At 36.5% G+C, this 21,956-nt stretch overlaps 1 protein-coding gene across 1 annotated transcript in view; it reads left to right on the top strand.

Annotated features, from left to right (window-relative positions):
- LOC113541231 (contactin-associated protein-like 2) overlaps positions 1 to 21,956 on the top strand; it is a 245,380-nt gene that overhangs the window by 190,946 nt on the left and 32,478 nt on the right. The window contains exons 14-15 of the mRNA XM_026938097.3: positions 3,953 to 4,109; positions 8,517 to 8,644. Coding sequence (XP_026793898.3) covers positions 3,953 to 4,109; positions 8,517 to 8,644 — 285 coding nt within the window. The remainder of the gene's footprint in view (positions 1 to 3,952; positions 4,110 to 8,516; positions 8,645 to 21,956) is intronic.

Raw genomic sequence — 21,956 nt, forward strand, 5'->3', positions numbered from 1 at the left:
GTTCAGTTCAGGGTCGAATCACTTTCTCACTGCAATTAAACTTCAATAGAGTTTGCTTGGAAGTGGGCCAAGACCACCTCACTCAAACACTCTCAGACCAGTTATTTTGGTCCACAGTCAAGTGCCATTGCTGAGTTCTCACCTGCTCAAACAAACCACATAACGGAGAAAACATGCCAGAAGCATCAACATTGTGTTTTGAATTGATGTGGAAATGTTTGGAGTATATCTGCAGCCAACTGATATTGCAGCTTGTGGATGTGAAGTTTAAAAGTATGTTATCATGTCCAAATCCTTTTCCCAAGTCAGTTCCGCAAACATGCTTCAGCTACTGCAGTGTTTACTTTTGCTATTTTATTGCAGAGTTGAATAAACTTCCTTTAAGTATGGCTTACTTCATAAATGTAATGAATGTATTTAGCATGCTCTATTACAATGTTGACATAAAACCGGGTGCTTTTTAAAGATTGTAGTTGGTTTTATATTGGATATTCAACATTTCTTCTTTGATCTCTCATGAACTAAACTGATCTAAAATGATCAAATTTTCAATTTGTCCCTCAATACCAGACAAACAAACTGTCACTGTTTGGATTATGGATTATGACTATGATCCTTAGATTCATCTTGTTATAACTCTAGCCAACTTTTACAACTAAATGAGATTAAATGAAGCATATCATAAATATATATAACTAATTCTTCTTTATGGTAATATTTCAGAAACTTTAAGGTTAATTTTCCATTTGGCTGAAAGAAAGCTAAAAGTGCTGTTTTGTTAATTACCCTAAGTGACATTATTATAGATTTTATATGCTTAGCCTTTTCTAACCAAAGTCAGCAACATTAATAAAAAAAGGAACTTTTATTAGAGGTTTAGTTGAAGTGTGTTCTCTGTCTTCAATGGAGTGAGAAATGTAGGTTTGTTCATTTTTGGACATTTTGAATTGAAAAGAAATAGTCATTTACCCAGTGTAAAATCTGCTGACTACTTCTTGTGGCATCATAAAGAGCACGGCTGGCATTAATAAATTAATTTCACTGTAGTTACTGAATAATTTAGAGGAAGTACTGAGTAATATGTTTTAAAATGGATCACTGAGAAGGGAAATTAAGGGAAGAATGGGAAAGAGAAATTACGTTTTCTTTTCAGCATATGTACCTCTGAGATACTGAAGTTCAGACGCTCTCAGTCTGACATTGCTGTGTTCATTATTGCAGAGGGGGTGAATAAGAGTTTACACCTTTCACACAGTAACACAATGTAAGCACTTCTGCACTCGGTACTTACAGACTTATAGAACTTGTAGTCTTTCTCTTTTTATGTATTGCATTTGTCTCTTTTGCTGTGTAAGCATCCCTCTTTCTCACAATCACCATCCCTATCACACTCACTCTATGTCTTTTTTGCCCTCTCCATATTGTCACCTTTACTCCAACATCCTGTTGTGCTCTATTTTTACCAGTAGCACACTTTTGCCTCCAATTTTCTGTGGCTATTAGATGCTTGTTCTGGTGACAGGCAGAGCAGACAGGCATAGCTTCATTCTTTTTCCTTTTCTCATTTTCTAAAAGGCATGCAGAGTCAGATGGCCTGCAGTAACAGTTCATCCTGTTATTTGTGTTTGATGCCCTTCAGCTCAGAGAGGGAGTGAGTCTGAAGAACAATGACTGTGTCATGAAATATGCTGGGACACAATTCAGTGACCGTAGAATACAAAGCAGGCGGGAGCAAATTTGCTGTGTCCTTTTTAGTGGGAAAGACAATTAATACTCGACAGTTAATTCTCATTTTCAAGCATGGAATTGTTTCAATTATGAGAACTGTGGCTTTATAAATGCAGAATGTATTGAAAGGCCTGGGGTAATTATCACCACCCAAGCAATGGATGATTGAGAGGATTTGGATCTGTGGAAGTCGGAGATATGGAGTTTGAAAACATGTAACAGATTAAAAAGCAAACCAGCAGACCCATGCTGATGCTAATAAGACTAGGGATGGCCATGATGGATTGCAGTTTAGGCAAGATGTTATTTGCACTGAGTTCTCTAAAGGAAAATAAAAGCAGATTCTGCAGAGAGTCCAACAAACTATTTATGCAGATTGTGTTATACAGCTAATTTTTCAGTGTTGTATTAACTTGTAAAGTAAGAAAACTAACTCTGTGGTCTTAACCCCTTAAATTCTCAGTAACAAGATGTAGTCCTGATGGATATAACTACATACCTTTCCTAATAGTTTCACCATAGTTACTAAATAATTCAAAGTAATTACTAAATAATATGCTTTAAGGAGAATGACATTAATAATCTGAGAAATTCTGGTCTTAAATAAACACATGCCCTGTTGATTTAACTCCTTTTTTTCTTGAATTAACTCTTACTATTTAAGTCCCAATTTAAATTAACATAAGCATTAAATTTAGTCTCACACTATTAAATGAACACACCAGGCTTAAATTGATATTTTTATATGCTTTCAAATGCTTTTCACTTAAGGCCTAGTGTAATCAGGATAAGACTTCATGGCTTGTCAAGCCTTAAACAGCTCAGACTTATATATATTTTAAATATGTGTTATATTAAAAAATTAAGTAATTTAAAAAAATGATAAACTACTACTACTAATAATAATAATAATAAGAAGAAGAAGAAGAAGAAGAAGAAGAATAATAATAATAATAATAATAATGATAATAATAATATCATTAAAATAATAACATTATCAATAAAAATACCTCTGTCTTTGAAATTCTTCTTATTTGTTCAGTGCTTATTTAGATCTACCCTTTAAGCTGTCTGAATAAAAATTTTTTTAGAACATATTTGCTCTGCTTATCATCTGATCTGACTAGTACTGGTGGGCCTATCATAAATGTAGAATGGATCCATATTATCTGTGATAGAATAAAAGGTCAGTGATCCTCCATCTGCTGCATTACCCATCTTTAAAAAAAAAAAAAAAAAGTCCAATTAACTGAAAAAACTGTGCAGTGAGGAGAGCATCATAAGCTGCTGCTCTGTAAATCAATCTGTTTGGTCAGTCAAACCTGAACAACTCACTTTTTTCATTTTCTTCCCAATTTGATTGCCTACCAATTCCCACTCACCAGCCAGATCCCCCCTGTCATACAACAGCTACCAACCAGAGAGGGTAAAAGCTAATGCACGCTACCTCTGAGACATGTGAAGCCAGCCAATCACATCTCTTTTGAATTCCTGCTCATGCTGCATCTCAAGGTAGTGTAAGACCCTAGGAAAGTGCCGTCTGCCCTGTTCTGCATACATGAGCACACAGACAACCACAGTTAGCTCTGTGATTGACAGTGGAGCAAGTGTGCCATCCCACCCAGACAGCACAGCCAGTTTTGCTCGCTTGGCAGTGGCATTATCGTGATTCAGACTCACAATCTCCAGATGACAGGGCAGACCACTCAGGAGTACAGCTCTCTTTTTAACTCCAGATTCAAGCTAGGAGCTATTTAGTGGCCTCAAAAAATCTGAGTCTGCCGCGATTAATTTTCTTTTTTTGTTGAAAACTATATGTGCCGGGGTATGAAGTACCTAGGGCATCCTGCACAGGTTTAATCTTAAAACCAGCAGTGTCCTGCTCAATTCCAAAGCCATGAAAAACAATTTGCCAGCTCATATTAAAATTCTGTGACCTTCACTGAAATGTCACTTATTGATCACTTATGGATCTCTTTCCAATATATACTGTATATAGTAGTTTTTGGATGTGTAAATTCTGCAGCTTGAATGTGAACTACTTTTTAAAATGCACTGTTTTGGATGTGAATGATCTCATGTTTAGTTAGTGATTTGTTTAATGCAGAATCACGATGCTGTCAGTGCCTATTTATATACATTCATATTTAATCTAATTTATCAGTTATGGTTGACGTGTGTGTGTGTGTTTGTGTGTGTGTGTGTGTGTGTTTGTTTTTTACAGATGGCAGTCCGTACACATGGTGGGTTGGCAGAGGTAATGAAAAGCACTTCTACTGGGGTGGTTCTGCACCGGGAATCAAGAAGTGTGCCTGTGGAATTGAACGCAATTGCACAGACCCCAAATACCACTGCAACTGTGATGCTAATCACAAACAGTGGTGAGTAAATTCACCTTTTTTTGTGCTTCACCAAAATAAGATGGGGTTTCTCACAACAGCTAAAACAAAGTAGGGTGAAGCAGGGATGTGGGAAGCCATTGTATGTTGGAGGTGCTGGAATTTTACTCAGAAAATGTGTGACCCTAAATTCAATTGCACATGAATCACAAATGCCAATGACAGGTTAATGTTGATTTGAAAAAAAAAGTATAAATAAATAATAAAATAAAAATACTATCTCTGACATTCAAACTCAAAAATGACTAAAAATACTCAAATTAATGTTTGTATATTTTTTATTTGTTTATCTATCTAGATTATTATTATTTATTTATTTATTTATTTATTTATTTATTTATTTATTTTTTAGCATTTCCAGCAATAAAGGAATCCTAAAAGATATGGATTCTGCCAATTTTGATCAACTGGATGGCTGTGGCATCATCAGGATGTATTGTTGTATTGTATTGTTGAAAATGAGTATTGTGTATATTGTTGGGACCATCAAATGGTGACCCACAGGTCACAAGTTTTTTCATGGCCCCAACCCATCATATAACACATTTTGCCTGCCTACATTACAATTATGTAGAATCAATTTTTTAAAAAAAAAAAAGATAAAGTATTGAATAAACCTATCATGTGCATGCATGCATGCACGTATGCTGGAAACGTCATTAGTTTGGCATTGTGTCTAGTGAATAATGATGGAAAGGCTGCATGGTCCCCCATGATCAAAAACACTGTGTTCTCACTTCACTACTTTTTGAGTGTTGTGTGCCCCTATTGTAGTGCAAGGGCGGGGTCAAAGGGCAGGGTCAAAGTTGTAGTTTGTTAGGAGAAATTGGAATTAAGGTGGATGTTGCTACTTTTATAGGGCAACCAAATAACCAAAGAAGGCAAGAGAATGGATAGTGTAACTAAGGATACTTGGATAGTTTCTTGCAATGCCAGTGCACCACATAGGTTGTCATATGATTGTGTTTTTATACACTAAACAAGAGCACTGTTTTGTCATACAGCTTGAAATCTGGATATAAAGTGGCCTTTTTCCCCAACATCCTCAAAACCCACAATATTTGCAGGTTTTTTTTTCCTCTAGTCTTAAAAATAGTTGTTTGTGAGTTTCTGAATTTCTGTTTGTGAATTCCAAGAAGAGCATGTTGTCCTTGACTCAGAACCTGTCATTTCTGGGTTGTAGAAATATGCTCTCTCATCAGTCAGGGTATCTGTCAGATCAGATAGTTGTATGCATTTCTCCAGTTGGTGGGTTAAATGGCATTAATGATAACAGTAGTCCTGCTAGTTCTGGTAAAATGGTTTCATCGTCTCTATGTGAGACTAACCATGGATGCGGTATTTTTGGCCACTTTCTACTCCATAGAGAAATACTCCCATGCACTCATAGGGAGAATTTCATTCCACGGAGTAGTGATAAAGGACACCTCGCTGCAAGGGGTAAACAGCACAGGCAAAGTGGTCTCCAGTGCAAAAGAAACTCCATATAAATTATCTGGAGTTGAGGATAGTCTGGCTAGGTCTAAGGTATTTTTTTTTTGTTTGTTTCAATTTTTGTTCTTTTTTTGTCACTCAGTTATGACACTGAGCAGTCTTCACCTGTTGACCACCTGTATAAGACCTCTCCAGGGGTGGCCCTTAAAGACAATGCAGGCTCCACTCCCAAGTGATGAAAAAGATATGGGATTGGTTTGGCAAGGCAGACGTCAATTTCTTTGCATCCCAAGAAAAAACGCTTGTATGAATTTCCTCCAGTGGAACAGATCCTCCCCATTGGAAAGGGGGCATCAGGAGGGCCTGTCTCACATGCTAGTGGGGTACATGATGCTATCAAGAAAATCAAGGTATGCTGAAATAAACAAAGGAGCAGTGGACCCATCTACTGAGCAAGAAAGTCCTATCTCAGGAATGCCATTTGGTTCACCCCACCCAGAGCTGTAGCGCCTTCATACATACCTGCTAAAAGGTCAAGCTTTAGATCTAAAGTCATTGCCACTATTTAGAATGTGAAGACATCCTCTAAGAGAGGACTCAACCTTTATAAGTGCAGGTGTTTGAGCAGTGGTGAAAAGGAAAAGACCTTGTGCCTTTCCAGTGCAATTGCAAATATGCAGTCTTATCCTCATCTCTGCATTACATTCGAAAACATTATGATGCCATCCCTGCCATTACATATAGGTCAAAATTACCCACTATGAAATATGTGTTTATCATATCAGACAGATATTTCTAGATTTCTAGTGTACTTTTGTGAAAGCTCAGCAAGAAGAGAAGTAGATTGGACTAATGGAATGTTGTTTACTGTTGAGCTACGTTAAAGTGCACTTTTTAAACTCAGTACTGGTGTCACACAGGCTGAGAGTAAGAATTGAAACTATCATTGTGCCCATGCATTGATGCCACTGTGGGGCTAATTACTTACTCCAACTGTGGAAATATTACCTCCTTCCTTTTGGATTTATAAGAAGACGATAAAAGGCAAATTAATCTACATCATAGTTATTATTTACTTTTCTATTATAACCAATGCATTGCAACTTTACATTTGACTGAGACTTTTTCTTCATGAAATAATGCATTATTTTTTTGTTAATGATGTGGAATTTGAATCAAACCAATCAAAAATCAAACCAATGATTTTCCAGGTTTTGTGGAGGTTTGGGAAACGTGCATTATATCCAATAGGACATGTCTAATTTCATCAGGTGATCTAGACGTCGCTAATGGTCCAATTACACTGTTTTGCTTTGTTTAAAATTATTTATTTCTACCCAAAATTGAAGAGAGGGGAAAGAGAAAGATACATTGCTTTTATATCTGGTCCTTCTGGTACCTCGTCTACACGTATAAGTAGTAAACCATTATAACTAGTTTAGCAAAGGCTCATGGTTTGGTACTTTTAATTGCTGAAAGAAAAAGCCCATTGAATGGACATCAAATGACTAAGTAACCTAACTGGCTTTGCTTGTATTTGGACAGGGCTCCCATGACAGTATTTGCATATAATGCTATGATTTGTAAAGCTTATATAAAGATTTATAAAGCTAAGGCAGCAGTACAGTAGATATAAATGCCATTGTTTGTGTCTGTGTGAATTACTTGCTGTTTAGTAGCTTTGCTTGTTTTCCGCTTTGTTATGATAATGTTGGATGTTAAGCAGGTGCAGACAGTACTACTGGCCATAAAACAGCTATTAGATTACTGCCCATTTATAAGAAATATTAAAGAGAGTATGAATATGCAAATATAATTCTAGGGTAGGAGCATTGTGGAGAGACTCGCTGAGACTCTCTGTCTCCACTAGAGATGATGATCTGGAACCAAGATCTCTTTCATTATCCATCAGTGGCTCAATCAGTTCAGTCTGTAAATAGATATCACTGTAATCACAAAATGACACTGTGCATTCATACATTTGATTATAAAGAATAGAAATTGTGTAGCTCAAAAAGTGTCAAGAGCAGGGCTGTTTTCTGCACCTTTGGGAATCCTAAGCAACATCCTACGAAGCTGTTCAAAATATTGACTTTGCTTGGTTGGAACTATACAATGGTCACAGACAGATTGCTACTACAACCACTAATAGGTTTAAGATAAAAATCTTAACCCGCACACCAGCCAATTTAATAGGAAAATCTGTACCCTGCTCATTCATGCAGTTATCCAATCTGAAGCAGGGATGTGTCTAGGAGCAGTATGGGTAGGCAAGAGGCAGACACACTGTCCGACCGGCATGTCTGTACTGTGCAGACCGTGGCTCTGATTTCCAGGATGCAGTTTGACCAAAAAAAAGCCTCAGAACTGTGCAATGGGAGTAAATGGCATCATGTTTTTAATTCATATATACAGTCACTGGCTACAGCACTACTTATAAAGACCAGAGCTTTAGAGTGGAGGTTCCTGTTCTAATCATGCTGTTATGTATGTTATTTAGCCATGATGAATAGGTGCAATGACCCAAAAGTAATACAATGTGTCTTAAATAGCCTCACTGGTATCTAATGGATGATGATATTAAAACATTGCATGTTTAATGCTTCATAGAATGTCTGTTTGATTTCTTATAATAGACAAATTTATATTTGTTCCCTGTGATTTTTCTGTGGTTGCACTTACTGCATTTCTGCTGTTAAAAGGTCAGTCTACGATTAGGAGCACTTAAAAAATCAATGTGGATACACAAATTGGAGCCTCCAAAGATATACACTGTTAGACAATTATAGATGTCAGAAAAATTGTTCTTCTATAATTACAGTCATATAGAAATCATTTTAATGGTGAAAAAGGGCAGTTGGAGTTTGCAATTTCAAAAAAATGGGGTCAAAACTCCTATACATTCCTGGTACCTGTCATCAGTTTCCATTAATGTAGCATTGTCCTTCTTAACAGGCGAGAGGACTCAGGGCTTCTGGTCTATAAGGACCACTTACCTGTGAGTCAGGTGGCTGTAGGGGACACAAATCGAGCCGGATCAGAGGCCAAGCTCACTGTGGGAGCTCTGCAGTGTCATGGAGACCGTGAGTTCATTTCTCTATATTTTAAATGCAATTTAAATGCATTAACACGCATTCTATTGTGTGAAAAGCTGAATAAGGACAGTTCTTGGACTTTGCATCAGCATTGTGACTACTGAAGGGGAGGAATATTAACTGAGTCTGTCAATTTTTTTTAATAAGGTTATAAAAAAACCTTTATTCATGTTGCACCTTTGCACTTTGGATCAAAATCACTTTTACACAGAAGTTTGCTATAGATAAGAGCAACTAAACATGTATAAATATTAAACCAAAGAACTGTGTTTATAATAAAATATAATTCTTAATAAATATACTATAAAACTATGCAAATTATGACAAAAAATAAATATATGTAGTATATTAAATACATTTTATTTCAGGTTAAACATGTATATCTTTAACTTGAACTTACTCTTCAAAAGCTTGCAGAGGCAGACCTGCCTCAACTGAACAAAGAGATCACGATGTGCTAAACTACTTCAGGATATTAGTAAAATATGCCAGAGTGAAACTATTCATAGCTTTAACCGTCATAAGCAGAACTTTGTACAGTGGATATAAAAAGTCTACACACCCTTGTTAAAATGGCAGGTTTTTGTGAAGTACAAAAATTAAACTAAGATAAATCATGTCAGAACTTTTTCCACCCTCAATGTAAAATTACAACGTATAAAAATTAAGTGAAAAGCAATCAGGAAAAATAGGAAAAAATTTAAAAATTACAATAACCTGGTTGCATAATTTATAATTTTATAATTGGGGATGTGTGTTTGTTCAGAATGAACCAATCACATTCAATCTCATGTTCAAAAGATCATACAGCTGTCATTAATGAAATTATTCTGATTAACCCCAAATAAAGACCAGCTGTTTCAGTAGGATTTTCTTCACATGTTCTTGGTTTCATCCGACTGCCGAAGCCATGGTCCTCAAAGATTTTACAAAGCATGTATGGTATCACACATGTTGAAAGATATCAATCAGGAGAGGGGTGTAAAATAATTTCCAAAATATTAGATGAACCATGGAACACCATCAAAGCCATCATCAGCAAGTGGAGAAAATGGAGCACCACAGTGACATCACCAAGGACAGGATGTCCCTCCAAAATTTACAAAAGGACAAGACAAAGGACAAGGAGCTGCAGGAATATCTGACAAGTACTGATTACTCTCTGCATGAGACAACAGTCTCTTGTATTCTTCACATGTCTGGGCTATGGGGTAGGGTGGCTAGATGGAAGCCCTTTCTCACAAAAAAATTAAAGCTCAACTATATCACGCCAAACCATGTGGCAAAATGTGTTATGGTCTGATCAGACCAATTCCAAAAGGTATAATAATTCCATAATTCCAAAAGGTATATTTGGCACAAAAAAGAACATCACCAAAAGAACACCATACCCACAGTGAAGCTTGATGGTGGCAGCATTGTGCTTTAGGGCTGTTTTTCTTCAGCCAGAACTGAGGCATTTATCAGTAGAGGGAATCATGAATAGCTACAAATACCAGTCAATTTTAGTGCAAAACCTTCAGGTGTCTGCTATTAAGCTGAATATGAAAAGGAATTTCACCTTTCAGCATGACAATGACCCAAAGCATACATCCAAATCAACAAAAGACTGGCTTAACCAAAAGAAGATCAGTGTTTTTGAATGGCCTAGCCAGAGCCCAGACCTGAATCCAGCTAAAAATCTGTGGGGTGACCTGAAGTGGGCCATGTACAGGAGATGTCCTCACAATTTGATGGATATTTTTGCAAGAAACAGTGGGAAAATATTGCCAAGCCAAGATGTGCCACACTGATAGACTCTAACCCAAAACGACTGAGTGGTGTAATAAAATCAAAAGCTTTTTTTTTTCACTTTATTTGTATACATTGTAATTTTACATTAAAGGTGGGAAAAGATCTGACATGATTTATCTTAGTGTCTTTTTTTTTTAACTTCACAAAAACCTGCCATTTTAACAGGGGTGTGTTGTGGATGACCCATGATGGAGAATAATACTATTAGTATTACCTGTCGTAATGTTTATTTTAGCCACAGTTTCAGTCTTCCAGTCTGTTCACACCAGAGTATTAAATAGTATGGTAAATAGTACTCTCTATATATAGTAACAATTTCCCTATAGCAGTGTACATTTTTGATATACTGTTAAAATATACTATTGATATACTGTTGTACAAAGCAACTGTTAAAAACATGATCAGTGCACTGGCACCAGGACAGGAGCCAGGGGAACCAGGTGAAGCAAATATCCAGGTGTATCAAATATCATGTGTTCATTTATAGCTGTCGAGTTTTACCATGGGAGAAACAAGCATCTATTTTATTAAGCTTTGAGAAAAGAACAATTCATGAACAAACCCCCTCAGAGGTATCTGGAGAAAGTTGTCTATAATTTAGGATTTGACAATGACATAAAATTCAATATTTCAGAAAACAGGCCAAAACCATGGGACACCATCAACTGTGTATTTTCTTTCTGCTGTTTGGGTTACATTGCTTCACAGCTCCAAGGCACCCAGTTCGATCCTGAGTTGGGGTTACGGTCTGTTTCTGCGCATGTTCTCCCCATGTCCCCATGTTGTCTCCCACCTTCCCCAAAAAACATGCCAGTAGGTGGCTTGGCTAAGATAAATTGCCCCTAGGTATGAATGAGTGTGTGAATGTGTGTGCCCTGCAATGGAATGGCATCCTATCCAGGAACAGTGTTCCCAGGATAAGCTCCAGATCGCCCGCAGCCCTGACCAGGATTAAGCATTACGGAAAGTGAGTAAGTGAGTAGTCATAGCTGCCTTTTAAATGCTGTGAATGGAATAAGATTTTAGCAAAAGTGAACAATTATTTGTTATTAAATATGGTCAAACCCAATGCCCAGGTTCCCTGAAGAACCTGCTACGAGCAGAAACACTTCCCCAGTGAATTTTATAAGTTGCTGCCTATGCCACCAACATATTGCAATATAGTCCAATCTAGATGTTATGAAAGTATGCACAAGTTTCTCAGCATCATATAGGGTTCGCATATTTCTTATTTTGGTTATAAAGTGATAAAATGCTGTTTTAGCATTCAAGCCTTTAACAGCAACTTTGGTTTCACAAAATAGTCATTGTAACACAGTGATTTTAGACAGTCATCAAGGGTAAAATCTAGGGTTAAACCTTACTTTGGACAGACCCAAGAAAATCTCTGCCTATTTAATTAATTTGTTGATTTATTTTGCAGAATTTAGGAGAAAAGACGTTTCTAGTCAGTTAAGCATTTATGTCTTTAACATTTACATTTAGAGATATTTGAAGAGTTTTGCACCCTCACAGCATGTCCATCAGCCATGCCTTCAGATTTTTTTCCATGTTTGACTCCAAAGGCAATACTTTGCTTAAACAACATGTATCAGTATTGTGCATTTCAAAGGGATCATTTTTAACAGATGCTTTCGTCTGCAGTGATTTTCAATGTGCTGTTGCATTGTTGAATAAATCAATAGTCTTTTATGCAAAGGGCAAACTTTTGCATCCCCCTGGGGTTTTAATGTGTATATATTTTGCGGTCATTCTACATAGAATTATGTGATGTTAAAAATGAAATGTGGGAGGATTCTGTAACAAACAGAAGCCAAAATCAACAACAAAAAAGTTAGAAAAGAAGTTTTGCCATGACCCTTAAGACCTGAGAAGGTGTATATGTGGTCTGTGTGAGTTTAAAACAGTGCCAAAAAAGAATGGACAAAGATTCACAGAGCAACTTGGTAAAGTTAGAAGAGAAGAGAATGCTGAAGCCGGCAGCAGTTTTAATGGCAAAGTATGGGCATAGATGTTATTAAAGAAGGAACAGAGCTAACTCAGGAATGATATATGTGCTTTTTTATGTGTGGAAGCACAGAGCGCATTTTAAAATGGTGGTTATTTTCAACACCAGCCACAATGTGAATCCCTTCAGCCGCCAGACCGAAAACAAGAGCACAAGCACGGTGCCTAATCATCCCACTGGTTTCATCACTGCATGAAATGTGTTTTCATGCCTCATTATTCCTGTTAATTGCTTTGGGCTTCTTATTCAGATTAGCTGTATTTAATTGCAGTCACCTGTTCAGCAAGAATGTAAGGCTAAATTCTAACAGAAAAATTTTCCCTTTCACACCTGTGGCTCAACTTGGCAGAAAATAAGGACAAAAATAATTTTCAATCATGCAAAGCCATGTTGGAGAATCAGTCTTCATTACATTTCTGATTAAATTCTCCTTCCTCCTGTGCACCTGAGTGTTTGCAGCCATGTTATACATTATACCTAAAGCCACTGGAATCCTCTTAGAGGAGATCTGAGTCTCTAGAGATTTTGATTATAGTCCTATGTGCCTCAAGGGACTGCATGAAAAATGACAGTGCTGACCTTGTGGATGAAACTGTTATTGTGTATTCATCACCTTATTTATTTATGAAGCTGAGGTGGGAAGAGAGCAGTCATTGTGCAGAATAATGCTTGAAGCCTTACTATGGCAATGCACAGTCTCATAATTCTGGACCTTCCACAGGAAACAGTTTATCGGTTTTTCAGTTTATGGACCATCATCTGAATTTTGTGCCTCATGTAAATTTATTCAGAACTATAAAAACACATTTAGCTGAATGCTTCATTTTGTTCAGATTTCTACACTGATGTATTATTAATTACACTAAACGGCCACTGTAATAGAAACACCTGTACCCTTACTCATTCATGCAAGTATCCAATGTGGCTGCAGCACACTGCATAAAATCATGCAGGTCCAGGTCAAGAGCTTCAGTTAATGTTCACATCAAACATCAGAATGGGGAAAAATGTGATCCCAGTGACTATGACTGGTATGTTTGTTGTTGCCAGACTGGCTGGTTTTAGTATTTCAGAAACTGGTGATCTCCTGGAATTTTCACACACAACAGTCTCTTGAAAATGGTGCAAAAACAAAAAACATCTAGTGAGTGGCAGTTCTGCAGGCAGAAACCCCTTCTTGATGAGAGAGGTCAGAGGAGGAAAATAACCACTCTTTACAGCCGTGGTGAGCAGAAAAGCATCTCAGAAAGCACAACACGTCAAACCTTGAGGCAGATGGGTTACAACAGCAGAAGACTACACTGGGTTCCACTCCTGACACCTGAGAACAGGAATCTGAGATTGGAAAAACATCGCCTTTTTCCAATTTTCAAGTGCAGTTTGTGTCTGCTGAACTGCTGCTCAGTGGATGTTTTTGGTTTTTATGCTAGAAATGTTGTGTGTTTGATGAGAACATTAACTTAAACTCTTGACCTGTACAAGTGTTCCTAATTAAGTGGCCAGTGATTGTAAGTGGGTTTGACAGAATGTTGTTATATAACTTTTGACATGCAAAGAAGCAGGTTGGATGCAAAGAAGCTGCTTACTGAATTCAGTCAAATGTATAACAACTCTCCCTACTTCCTGGATTTGTTGGATAACTGTCCAATCAGAATACAGAAAACTGACACAATAATTACCTAAGTAGATCTTTACTTAAATTTTTGGACTTTTGTGGTGCTGGCCTCAAATCTTTTAACATAAAAAAATAATTAAATGAATATTTGGACTACTTGCATGTGCTAACACAATGCCATTAATGACATGTGTCAATTAGTGCATTTTACAACTGGTTGTCTGCATAGTTCTCAAATTTAGTGAAAGTAAATACATATTAATTAAACTTAGCAAGCCAAAGTATATACAGACATAAAACAGTGACAACAATCTGCAAAAAATAGAGAGACTATAGCAACTTTATTTTCAAATGATTAATGATTTTCTCAGTACTAAATCAGCTTGTCTCTGGAAAAGTCTATTAGGCTTGATGGAGATAAAACCTCAAACTATCATGCCCAATTATAATTACCAGCATTTTAGCCAATGTGCGCCGTTACGTTCCAATGAAGGACAATTACTTTTAATTTATAGAAGCTGTTCAGATTTAGAGTTCATTTGTCTCATTTGCCCTTAAAGATATAAAAGTTAAAGATTTAGCAATTCACGGGTATGAGAAATAGGAGATGATTTATGGCAGTATCACTTTAGTATAATTAGACTAAAGTCATTTCCAGCTAGGTAATGTAATTAATTTTCATTAATGGCTGAGAGATTGAATAAAGATAGCAAACAAATGATAATTTAATATGATTTAATGATGCTGCACATATGGGCTTCGGTGGGTTTCGATGGGCTTGCTGTTGGAAAATTGAGATCAATTACCCTGTCAGTAATTAAGTAATATAATATCACCATTTTGCATTATTAACCTTAGCATCAGGTAGGAATTATGAAAGAATCTCAGTGATGGTTTCAGTGGTTCACAGATATGTAAAATAAATCACATTTTTCACATTACGATGTATTTGACATTTCACATCTGACTAGTGAATAATAAGATTTCTGATGCTCAGGATGAAATTAGGCTTCTCATTATTAAATAATTAGCATTTGGTTTGTACCAAGACTTTGAGTCACTTTGCTGATTTTAGTTGTAAGTTTGTTATAGTATTAATAGTAGAGCGCACAGAGCTCTCTGTTAGTTTAAGGTAAAGTCATTTGGACTTTCGTTCCATCGGCGTAAATTATTTTGTCTTCCGGGAAACGTAAATATCTTATGTACGTAGCTTCTGAAGGGCAGTACTAAATGAAACAAATAATAACAATTTACACCAAAAGTAAATAATAACAATTTACACCAATCATCATGTTTAGAAGTTTACATCCCCCTGGCTCTTATAGTGTGTTGCCTTCTTGAGCATCAGTGAATGTTTGCACCTTTTGTAATAGTTGTGTGTGAGTCCCTCAGTTGTCCTCAGTGTGAAAAGATGGATTGCAACATCATATAGCCACTGTTGGAAAAATATGCAGAAGATGCTGGAAAAGCAAAGAATGTGCGGGACCTGGAGGATTTTTCTGAAGAACAGTGGGCAGTTTAACTGCTCAGGACGAACAAGAGACTCGTGAAAAACTGTCACAAAACATAAAAACAGTTCTTGATCATCCAGGTAACAACACAGTATTAAGAATCATATGGGAACTTTTGAACTGGTCCATTTGTGTAAATTCAGTTATTATTTTGTCTTGTGGACTATATGTATACATCTGTTATGTGAAATAGCTTATTCAGGGCAGTACTAAATAAAAACAAAATGCAATTTTTATTCATTCTTAGTTTTTTTTTAATTATTAAAATTTATTAAAATTTTTCAGATTCTGCAAGGCATGTGTAAATTTATGACTACACCTGTATCAACATATTAAGGTTGTTAGTAGAGCAGGGGGATTCAACTAAAACTTGAGAAGATCTAGCTACATAAAATTCCTGGCTTCTAAAGTTATGGAGAGGGAACTAACATGACTGAATGGTGACAGCAGTTACTTTTAATGCTTAACCAGTAATAGTTGGTTCATGGCCAAAATTAAGACATCAGTTTCAAGTGGCTGTATTTTGTTTCTCACTGGCGCTTCATGTTACCACTTTTGACCAGCGCCATGGACTCTGGAGACGTACACAAACGCATATGTCTCTTTAAAAATTCTGTTTTTGTCAGCAACTTAAACAATTTGTGTTATGTTAAATGATGTTTTAAAAACTGGAGTCACTGAAGTTTTTTTTTTTATGTTGATTGGGTCTACAGTATTTTTTGATTTGTGAAAATATTTTGCTGGGTCCAAATCCAGATCCATTTTTCCTCCACTATATTTGGGTAACCAATTTAAGGTTATTGATCTTTAGTGCATTGTCTGTACTCTCAATGTTTCCTTAGTCCTTATCACAATTTCGAATTCAGTTAATGTGGACTGTAGATGTTGATAATCTTTATGACATATCATTTGACACTGATGTTGAGAATCAGTTGTTAGGATAATTCTCATTAAATGATTTTCCCTCAGGCAGAAAAAAAGAAAGAAAAAATAATTTAAAAATGTAATATTCTACTGATACAAGAATTACAATTCAGCCAATAAGTATTCAGTGGTATTCAGTAAGTTAGTCCTGATCACTTAATTAGAGCAAAGAAGGTTTCATTTGATTAAGTATAGAAATAGCAAGATCTTCATTAAATTTCCAATTCCTTGTAACAGGCATTAGGAAATGCTTGAAGCTCTCCTAAGCTTTCCTGAGGGAGTTTCTTCAGAGGTGTCTCATTTCCTCTGCTTAACACTGTCAAGAAAAAAAATTCTCTTTTTAAACCTAGCTTAACTACACAGGAATGCAAAATGGGCTGGTGCAAGAGGAGGAAATAGAAGTCGTATTACTCAGCTGCTCTCACAGTTACATCTCCTAATCAATTTCCATTAAGCATGTGGGAACGTGCTCCGTGATTGATGGCAGTTTGTGGATGTCCTCTGATCCTGTGATTGACTCTTGTGTATGGAGCAATTCAGGCTACAACAAGTGTCACATGACTTAATTCCCAGTATCATGACCTCAGCTGTACTGGATCAGATAAACCAGAGTTAGCATTTAGTTCAACATCCATTTTCCTCAGTGGAAGTGTCACTCTGGAAATAAGCCTTAGTTTTGTCAGCTGGAGAAAGACAGAGTATGTGCATTGTGCCTTTTTCTGTATATACTCTATATCTTTTGTCTGATCTTTAATTAAATTTTAATAAATTTTATTAATCCACTTACAAGGTTGGTAAATTACAAAACTAATACAAAATGAAATAAACACATTATTATTATTATTATTATTATTATTATTATTATTATTATTATTATTATTATCCATTTCCAGTCCTTTTTTAGCATTTACCTTCAGATAACCTTTGTACTTCCGCCTGCAGAAAAGCTCCTAAAAAGAACCAGGAATATTTCATATATTCATCACGTATGTATTGTTATTTTTCAAACTAATCTCTGTCTACCACATCTGTAGCATATGTCTCATTACCTTGGACGAAAATGTCCAGAATTTCAACACTGGATAGCACACAACCTTAAAGAAAGCATAACCAGAATTATTTTTACTATATGCTCCAAAATGGATAAAACATAAAGCTTAGGTAAGACTTTATCTTAGGGCCGGTTATAATTTTGAATTCATATTCATATATATTCATATAATTCATATATTGTATATTCATGTCTTTTTACAATAAGTGAGAGAATTTAAGCACTGCTGTTACAGAAGACTTCATGTATTACTGAGTCTGAGGAAAACAAGTTTAGCAAGTTGTTATTTTCACAGTACACGAAAAAGTTATTGGTAATTGCACATACACTGTAGACACAGTCGATGTAGATTAGGTTGGAAAAAACACTGAATTATCTAAACTGTGTGTCTCTGTGTGAGAGAGAGAGAGAGAGAGAGAGAGTAATTCACTATAATAAATGGTTGTGTTCAGACAGCAGATATTTGATAGAGAGGCATATGTTTAATAGTGTGTGGAAGCTGTCTGAAATCTACAGACACTCACTAGCCATTACTAGTAAAACTCGCAAGTTTTTTTCATCAGTGGTTTCGTTAGGAAGAGATGTCATGAGGCATCGTCCAAACTGAGAAAAACAGCAGCTGATAAGCTCTCAATGAAGTAAGACACACTCAGCTGACATAATGGATGATAGCTTCATAATTTATGACCGAATTAAAGCTTAACTTGGAAGAAGTTAGTGCCAGAGGTTCTTTGTAACTCTTAACTGAGGAAAAAGTAGGATAAAGAGAGCAGGTTTGTCTAGGGAACATATTCAGTTTTTCTCTGAAATATGAGGCACTTAAATCAGTGCCTTTTTTCTACATCCTATATTCCCTGCTAGCTATCCTGCTAATCATAGTACCATTCTCTAGTGAAAAGAAAAATTTAGTAGTGTCATTTCAAAGTTTTACTTTACTGCCTTGTGTCAAGTAACTGTGTTGCACACCTAAAAAGTGGAGCAGATTATGAATGACATCTGAATTTGCATGTATGAAAGACATTTTCTCATATTTGTAAATAAACAATTCCATTTTCAACCCTTTTCACTAATATACTTCAATTATTTCTATGCTTATAATCAATATGAATATATTTATACATGATACTATGTATATAACTGTTTTTCTCAAATGTTTCAACATTAAATCAAGTAATTCAAGTAATGAAACATACATTTGGGAATCAAACACAATCTCATAAGAAGAATCATTTACATGTGCTGCATTATGTGGACCTCGTGCAATTTGTGCTCGAAAGGCCAGGCTGGACTTACTCAGCGTTTTCACCAATACTCTAGACTATTAGACCATCAATTATCTCTGTTTAACACTCGATAAACATACAGGTACTGCTGTAACAGTTAAACAGTGTTTCACATGCTTGCTCAATTAAAAGTGGAGGTATTCAGCCAAAAGTGTACGCAAGTGACAGTTAAAAAGTAGCTACTTCTAAATGTACTCAAAGTATTAAAGTGTAAAAAATAAATGTTTGAAATTAATGAAATGAATTTACTGTCAAGTTTTCATGTGAAAAGGAAATTTTATTGCTTATCTGAAAATGTTAGAAGATGATATTTTAAAGCAACTATGCTATTTTGCTTGGAAACATCATTCAATTTCTGTACGTTTGTTGTTTATACTGTATGCATAGTACTATGTAGTTTGCTAATGAGTTAATCTGAAGTAAAAGATCGTGTACATAAACAATATTTACAGAATTATTTATAGAATTTGACTTGTCAAATTATGTTAGCCATTAACTTGGCAACTTATGCTAATCTAACCTGGGATTAGCACAAAAAAAAAAAAAAAAAAAAAAAGCAAACCTTGTTAAATATAGCCTGTTAAAAATTATAGGCAGTTAATGTTAACAAATTAGTGAAACTTATCTCCTGAATTTAGTCATAGTCAGTTCCCACCCATCAGGCAGCTCTCCCCTATCACACGATGGCTAGCCTCATCCATGCCAGCTGACTGCACCTTTTCGAACTGCTGCTCATGCAACTTCAGGGGGGCGGCATAACACACTCAGAGGATAACATTCATATCAGTGGATAACAGAAGCGTTATCCACTTCCTTTTGCATGCATGAGTTCACAGATGCCCATCATTGGCTAGTGTCACCGTGAGTGACAGTGGAGAGAGTATGCCACCCCGCCCTCCCTGAGAGCATGGCCAGTTGCTCTCTTGATGATTTGACGATTTGATGATTCGACTTCAAGATATGATGATGTCCACGATCTCCAGATGATGGTGTGAATGCTTTTCTGTTGCGCCACTCGGGGGGAGCCCCCCCATTTCTGTCTTTGCTTAGTCCAGAATATAGAACGCTAATTGTCAGGATCAACACAGAAGTCTGGTGGCTTATACATCTTTAGACGCACACAGATAGGTAAAGTGGAAACTACATTGTGTAGCATGACGTCTCAGCAGATGACGAACTGGTATGATTCTTAATAGTTTTATTTTTTTCTAAATTGATTAATGTGATTGGATGTTAAACTGAGTCTGTTTGCTTGTTATACAGGATTATTGTTATTGGGTGGATGAGAGAAAAAGAGACCTTCGAGATTTGTAATGACAAATTTGTAATTTGTACTTTGAAGGTTTGAATAAAAAAGGTAAGGAGTAAAATGCAAGTTTTTTTTTTTAATAAGTAAAAGTACAAGAATTACTTTCAATAATACTCAATATGGCTAAATAATCCTTCAGTATGGTAACAAAGAACTGCTATTCAAGTATTTTCCACCCTTGCAAATGACCCTCAACCCAGTACCAATCCAAGGTGCAGTGGTTGGAAATTTCTGCTCTAGAAACCCAATTACCTCAAAGTCACAGTGGGCAAATTGGTAGTGAGAAACTTTACACAGCATGAAAACAGTCCTTAGCTGGTTTGCTAAGCTACTGTTGAGTCTGTTTAGATTCAGCAGGAAATGTGGTGTATATCAAATGCTATTGGCTGTTGTGGAAATCAGTGAAGCCCTGACACGCTCTCCTGTGACTTCCTGTTTCAAAAAGAAATACATCAATACATAGAAGGAGTTCATGGCTCTGAAGCCATTTCATGGGCACTTTAGCATACCTCTGAACTTCTAATCAGTTAGCATCTATTGAATGTAACTCAGGGAGAGATTTTCTATGATGTAAATCAAACCCCTGTGAGGGTACAGATTTACTAGTTGTTATTTGCTCATCTGATCTCATTTTTGTGTTTGAAAAGCAAACATGTCTTATACTTATTGTCTTATTTGAGTTAATATTTGAACACTCTTCAAAAAGTGACCTTTTCTAGACAGTTGAGAGCATCTGCAGAACTCGTGAAACTTAGAACCTCAAATGATGTGATTGACCTTTTAGAGGATGTGAAAGGAAAGAAGAACATCGACTTGTCATTAGCAGAGTCTCTGAGAAGTACAATTCTCCATTTTCTCTAAAGTCCTGAACTTTTAAATCCACAAAGTCTACCTCTTACATGTCTCTTTTGTTTTGCTTTTAATGCTTTGCTTTTTTTCCTGGGTCTTAAAGGTCAGTGCCAGCCATTGTGGATGCACAGAAAGACCTATAACAATTCTTGAACATATACATGAGCAAACACAGACAGACACCACTGTAGGGTTAGGTATAAGGGGATGTAGGAGCGTGACATAATTACTTAGCTTCACATGGATTCCAGGCTTTGACTGTATTCTCCTCACACGCTGCTGACAGTTAAACAACAGTGAGACAGCATTGTTGTTTAATGATTTTTCACCTTTTATGTCTATTTGACAGAGGGTCCCTGGAGGACTAGTTGTTAGGCCACGGCGTTCTCACCACTGCGGTCCGGGGTCGATTCCTGGCCAGGGAACCGACCCCAGCTAGTGGGATGTGTGGGGAGGGTTGCATCAGAGAGGGCATCCAGCATAAAAATTGTGCCAAATCAAATACACGGACCAATGATCCGCTGTGGCGGCCCCTAACGGGAACAGCCGGAAGAGGAGCAACAACATATCTACTTGACAGAAACAGATTCAGAGATGACTTATGTGCATGTAGTGAGGATTTAATACAGAAATTGCACACATCTGTATTCAGACCATAGATGTAACACGAGGCTTATGCATGCAGGGTACATTTAAGCATAAGTCAGTACTTGGACTTAAGCTCATTCTTCTTGTGTGATACAAGCTTCTACTGTAGAAAATTCTAGTAACTTTAAAGCTGTGACCTACACTTGGTAATCTGCATATGCTTAGAAAATCGACTTCAGCAGCTGTGTAACCTGACCCTGAATGCGGCCTGAATAATTTTTGGACTCCAGTCGGTGACTCTGATTCCAGCCCAGAGTGGCCCTCAGAACCTTGGCACATTTTTGTGGGTCACTGTGTTTTCACTGTGT

The sequence above is a fragment of the Pangasianodon hypophthalmus genome, chromosome 22 (assembly GCF_027358585.1).
Source record: "Pangasianodon hypophthalmus isolate fPanHyp1 chromosome 22, fPanHyp1.pri, whole genome shotgun sequence".
Taxonomy (NCBI): domain Eukaryota; kingdom Metazoa; phylum Chordata; class Actinopteri; order Siluriformes; family Pangasiidae; genus Pangasianodon; species Pangasianodon hypophthalmus.